The following is a 6,000-nucleotide window of genomic DNA, read 5'->3' on the forward strand; positions in this document are numbered from 1 at the left end:
TTCTTTTTCCAATCATTCCTAAATAATAATGATTAGAAAAATATTTAGTTAAGGAAAACCACAAGCAAACATTGAGTGCGCATCCCCTGCCCTTTATTTAAAGGTTTTAATCTTTTCCTTCAGCCTCTCTCTTTCTCCACACAGAGCTCAAGTTCATTTTCCTTTATTTAAAGCTGGTTGTCATTTCCTCTCCAAAATGCTTTCGCAATGAGGAACATGCTCATAAAAATACCATTTTCGCCTTCCCCTTGTTCAGGAGAGAGGGTCTGCCTCGCTCTAAAGTTTGTGCTTGCCCTGCGTGCTAGAAGCCTGCAGTCCTCCTACCGCTTCAGAAACCAGCTGCAAACCTTCCTCCCAGTGAACCCCAGAGAGAAATGTCCCTTTGACTGACATCTAGCCAGTGAGGCGATCTTCCAGCTCCCTGCACCAAGAGCTTCCCAGCGGCTGGTTGAGGAGCAGCCAGAGATGAAGGACCAGGGATAGATGGTGGGGGTAAGGGAGCCAAGACCTTGTAGAGAAACAGAGAGGGTGCAGGTGGTCAACAAGTTGCCCATGAGCAATGTGCTTTTGTAGCCAAGAAGGCCAATGGTGTCCTGGGGTGCATGGAGAAAAGTGCAGCCAGCAGGGCGAGGAGCGTTCCCCTTCTCCTCTGTTCTGCCCTAAAGTGGCCCCATCTGGAGTCCCATGTCCAGTTCTGGGCTCCCCAGCTCTGGCAAGAAAAGGAATGACTGGAGAGAGCCCAGTGGAGGCCACAGAGATATGGAGGGGACTACAGAACCTCTTTTAGGAGGAAAGGCTGAGAGACCTGGGTCTGTTCAGATTGGAAAAGAAAAGACTGAGAGGGGAACATAAGATCTTTAAAGATATCATAAGACCCTAAATATTTAAGGGAAGGTGTCAAAAGGATGAGGCCAGACTGTGTTCAGTGGTGCCTAGTGATTGGACAAGGGATATCGGGCACAAACTGGAGCTTGGGAAGGTCCACCTGAACATGAGGAAAAACCCCTTTCCTGTACAGGTGACAAAGCACTGGAACCAACGCCCATGGAGGGCTCCTTCTCCAGAGAGATCCAAACCTGCCTGGATGCACTCCAGCGCAACTGCTGGAGGTGACCCTGCTGTAGCAGGGCTTGGACTGGTTGAGCTCCAGAGGACCCTTCCAACCCCCACGGTTCTGTGAATCCGTGCAGGCAGTGGTTGGGAACACCAGGGTAGCAGGGCCACCTGTGACTGCTCCTGCTGGCACTGAGATCTGCAGGCTTGTGCCAGCGCTCACAAGGACCTGCTTGAGTGAAGAGGATGAATGCACCATCCAGGGCTGGTCTGCAGACAGGAGGAGTAATGCTGGACCCTACTGCTTGCAACAGCGTCCCTGCAGGGCTCTGCTGTTTCGTAATTCAGCCTAGCAGTGTCAGGAGTGACGGTTCAAAGAGGAGGAGGGGGTCAGAGCAAGGCAAGAGGGCTCCAGGAAGTTTGTCCTCCTTCCTTCTCCTCTTTGTTTGAGGCCATATGCTAAAGCACCTCACTCACTGCCCATGTGCCAGTGCCGTTGCCCTGCGCCAGCAACATCTCTGGGTGTACAGAGCACACAACCAACGCTACCGCCTTTGCACCTCAACGCACAGAGATGGAGGCCAGTCGGTTTGGTTCCTTTATTACACATCGCCCAGGCATGGTAAAGCAGCAGCAGCCATCCCCAGGCCCCAAACCAGGCCACGGAGCGCTGTGATTGGAGAGACCTTCACAAGATGTTGCCAAAATGGCAAAGATTTTCCTGTTGGGCAAAGACTCCCTTTAATCTATGAAGCTGTGGCTGTTGCTCAGCCCAACTGCTGCTCACTGGAGCAACCCAGCCCCATCCCTCTGAAGCCACTACCGCTATCATACCCAAAGGAAAGATGAAGGGACTTTTTTTCTGACAGACCTCCAGCTACTTTGAGGGATGTATAAGCATTTCACACGCTACAGCATGTAAAGCCTTCCCCACTCCCTCCCTCCCCACCTCTCACCACGTATGCATAAACAGAGCATCTGTCTATCTGCCCCCTCCCACCCCCCCCCGGAAAGACCCCAAGGCATCCTGTAGCAACAGCGATGCTCAAATCAGAACTGCAAACACAGGGCGAGTCTTTATCCAACCTTCCCAGGCACTGGCAGTCTAAACGCTAAGCTGCTTACATGGGCTAATGGCAATATACCTGTGCTGGGAGGCTTCATCTTTCAACCCCCACTCCAACCCTCCCACCCTCCTCTCCGCTCGCTGCTTTTCTCCATGTCCTTAAATGAATGTTTTCTCACTTAAACCCTTTGACAGATCAAATACAGAGTATGCAGCGTGTTCCCGGGGAGCTGCAAAGCGTACAGGGCATGAGAGCCAAGTTCAGTGCCCAACAAGGACAAGCTCATCCAGCTGCGGGAATCCCAGCCCAGAACACAGTGTACCCCACCCCTCCAACACGAAACATGTGCACGATAGTGTCCAAGTCCACACATCCAGGGAGGGTTGGGAGCTATAAGCGGCTACTGCAGAAGTCGGAGAGAGGGAAGAATGTTGGTGGTCAGCAGCTGCTACAAGGAAGAGTCGAACAGGTTCAACATGGGGAACAAAATGCAAGAATGAACTCAAAAGGAGGCAAAGGGAGACGCTGGGATTCAGGGGTTGGATGTCTACCTTCTAGGCAACAGCCATCACAGGAGAGGAAAGGGAGAGTTGGTGTTTGGTTTGTGGGGGGTTTGTTTTGGTGTCACTCACGATAGAAAACATATTCGGTGTAAGAGGTCCAGATCCTGTCATCTGTCTGGTCATGGGCGAAGGCACAGGTGCCTGTGGAATTGCAAGCCACCATGTGGAAGCCAGCATCGGCCAGTTTATCAAAGGCTTGCTCCAGGAAGGTGAATTTGAGGTAGTACCTGGATGTGTACCTCTCCGGGGGCCTGTCTGGGTCCCTGCTCTCATTCAAGGTATCTCCAAAGACCTCCTTGGCTAGCGATGTCTTGCCACAGACCATGATCCGAGCCACCCTGCGGAACTTGGCATCCGTCTGGCTGTCCCTGCCCAGAGTGTAGGAGCCCCGGTAGCCAATGGTGATGAAACCTGCCCTGCGGACATCGGTGCCGGTGGCACCCACACCAGTGGTGACAGAACCCCCAGGGCCACCAGTCACGGCGCTGGGAAGCATGGCACTGGCAGAGGTCAGGTTGCGGGTGGCATCCGTGTTGGGGGAGAGCTCCTCTGGGTCGCTTTGGCATGGGTCATCTCCCAGCGAGTTCTGCTTGCTGAGCTTAGGGGCCAGCATCTTCACAAGCTCCGGCAGCATGAAGTATTCAGCCTCTCGCTGCAGGCGGTTCCTCTCTGGGAAGTGGTCGGGCAGCACCAGCTGCTGGTCCCTCATGTAATCCAAGATGTAGCGGAAGAGGAAGCCATCCCGATCCACGAAGAATCGTCCCTTGCTGTCGCGAGCCAGAGAGTGGACATTCTTCTGGGTGAACATCTCCCAGAGAAGCGAGCCAGGCACGCTGACCAGGGTGGGGTGGCGGGTGATGTAGACTTGTCCACCCACATTGAGTTCAATGATCTCAGGGAAAGGGAAGTCTTCATTGGGTTTGGCACAGCCCGTGTTGTCTGCCAGGGCCATTGTGAGTTACCACTGCCTTCCCACCTGCAACAAAAATCAGCAACGCGCCAATGTTAAGCCTGCCAGCAAACGCAGCTCATCATCCCACTGATCCCAAGCCAGATTGCACTTGCTTTGAGTCAGCAAGGAGTGCAGGATCAGGCTCCTGGCTCTCCAGGAGTCTAGAGGTCAGCTCTCTTCCCTAATCCCCGATCTTGGAATAGGCAGCATTAGCTAACACTGCCTTCCTCTTCCTAGAAGAAGAGAAGAGCATTACTTGTGTTCTGAACACACTGTCTTCACCTAAAGCCCTCCTGACAGTCAGATCCTGGTAATGGGGCTCAGCATCTTTGCTGAGGAAGGCAAAGTGATGCTGCACTGATGTTAACAACAGGAAAGCCAGGACTGTCACACCCTGGGTGGGACTGGTGACCCGCCTGGCCCAGCATCCTGCCAGTCAGGAGGAGCTGCTGAGCGTGCCAAGGGAGGACCGCATTACAGCAGCATCTCCTGCCAAATTGCTGAGACGGAGGGGAGTTTATGGTCCCACACAAGGAGCACCCACAGGTCTGTCAGAAAAGCAATGCTAGATATCACTATACAGGACAGTGTGACAGTGGCTTTTGGCACTCCTGATCCATCCTTGCTCCTCGAAAGTACTTCAAGACTCAAGGCCAAGTTGAGAGCAGGTGAGAGATGGCAGAATGTCTCCAGGGGGTTGGGGCCAAGACAAATACCAGACTACTGGGACAGCCTTGGGCCAGACGCCAGGTATTTATACTTTTTCCAAAGGCAAACTGATCCCTGGGCATCTCTTGACACCACAAATCAGCACTTACATAAACCTGGCTCAGCAGACTCCTAATCCAGCCTGGTCAGGCTGTGCTTCCTGCAGGGATCTGGGAGATCACGGAGAGAAGTGTGCCCTGCATCGCCCCTAACTGCCTGGCAGGGTTGTCCTCAAGCTCTTCCCACTCCACTCTGTGATGCTAGTGCAGCCCTGGGACCGCTTTGAAGTTGACAAGAGCTGCCTGCACCCACCCGGGGACCAGAAAACATCAAGAAATCTCTCCCCATCCTTGTGTCCTGCCGTACAGCTTCACAGGAGCGGCACAAAAGGATCTGAACCCAAATTTCAGAGAAGCTAAAGGGCAAAGGTAAAACTCCGTGGGGCATTTTGAGTGGTGGGGAGAGCTCAGCCCGCACCTCAGAGCCACAGCATCCTTCCAGCTCATGGGTTTTTTTGGGGGGAGGAGGATTAAGATGGTTTGGGGCAAGGAGTCAAGATCAGAAAGGGGATCAGCGTGTTCCTCCTGGCTCCCAGGCTCCCAGATCCTCTCCTGCAGTAGCTTTTAGCGCCTTTTGCTGGTGAGGTGCCCAGGCTGGAGCTCTTCTGGCAAGAGCCAGCTCCCTTTGTCACGGGTGGTGGAGGCTGAGGAGCTCCGCCGGGTGCCCCGGGCAGGCTGCAACCCGGGCAGAGAGGCAGGACACAGGGACGAGGGGGACGGGGATGGGGCCCCGCATCCTCCCGGTGCCGCTGGGCTGGGACCATCAGCCCCGTTACCTCTGCAGCGCGGCTCGGCTCGGCTCGGCTCGGCTCGGCTCGGCTCGGCTCGGCTCGGCTCGGCTCGGCTCCGCTCCTTCCCGATGGCTCTCGCCACTCCGTTCCGCTTTCCCAGCTCTGGCCCCGCCGTTTTATCGCCGGAGAGGCGGTGAGAGCCATCCCCTGCCGGCCCCGGGACCGCCTCCCTCCCTCCCCGCCTCCCCCGCTGCCAGCTCCGTCCCCCTCCTCCATCCTGCATCCTCCCCTCTCTATCTCCGCATACCCCTCCTCCCTCCATCCCTGCACCCCCATCCCCTCAATTCCTGCATCCCCCCAATTCCTGCATGCCCATCCCCTCCATCCCTGCAGCCCTCCCCTCTATCCCTGCATCCCCTCCAATTCCTGCATGCCCATCCTCTCCATCCCCGCATGCCCCCCCCCCATCCCTGCATCCCTCCCACCTCCACCCCTGCATCCTCAACTCCACCCTTGCGTCCCTTCCCTTCCTCCCAGGACATCCCCCCTACTTTCCCTGCACCCCCATCCTCTCCATCCCTGCATCCTCTCCCCTCTATCCCAGCATCCCTCCCCTCCATCCCTAGACGCTCCCCACTATCCCTGCATTCCCATCCTGTTCATCCCTGCATCCCCCCAATCCCTGCATCCCCCTCCCCTTCATCCCTGCATCCCCTCACCCTCCATCGCTGCACAACCATCCCCTCCATCACTGCACTCCCATCCCCTCTATCCCTGCATCCCCCTGAATCCCTGCATTCCCCTCCCCTCCATCCCTGCGTCCTCCCCCCTCTACCCTTGTATCTCTCCCCTCCATCCCTTCATTCT

General features: G+C 55.6%; 1 protein-coding gene across 3 annotated transcripts in view; it reads right to left on the reverse strand.

Annotated features, from left to right (window-relative positions):
• The window catches only part of LOC104066239 (BTB/POZ domain-containing protein KCTD12), a 31,816-nt gene extending 26,553 nt beyond the window's left edge, over positions 1 to 5,263 (reverse strand). The window contains exons 1-3 of one of the 3 annotated variants that reach the window (XR_008451470.1): positions 5,179 to 5,263; positions 2,911 to 3,659; positions 2,753 to 2,824 (exon numbers count right to left, since the gene is read on the reverse strand). Coding sequence is in view for 2 of the 3 variants with exons in the window: in XM_054075653.1 (XP_053931628.1) it covers positions 2,745 to 3,635 (891 nt within the window). In the remaining variant the exon portion in view is untranslated. Of the gene's footprint in view, positions 1 to 2,074; positions 3,660 to 5,178 lie in introns of those variants that run through there. The other 2 variants (XM_054075654.1, XM_054075653.1) reach the window with 2 other exon arrangements.
• Positions 5,264 to 6,000: the final 737 nt, after the last annotated feature.

The sequence above is a fragment of the Cuculus canorus genome, chromosome 10, assembly GCF_017976375.1.
Source record: "Cuculus canorus isolate bCucCan1 chromosome 10, bCucCan1.pri, whole genome shotgun sequence".
NCBI lineage: Eukaryota > Metazoa > Chordata > Aves > Cuculiformes > Cuculidae > Cuculus > Cuculus canorus.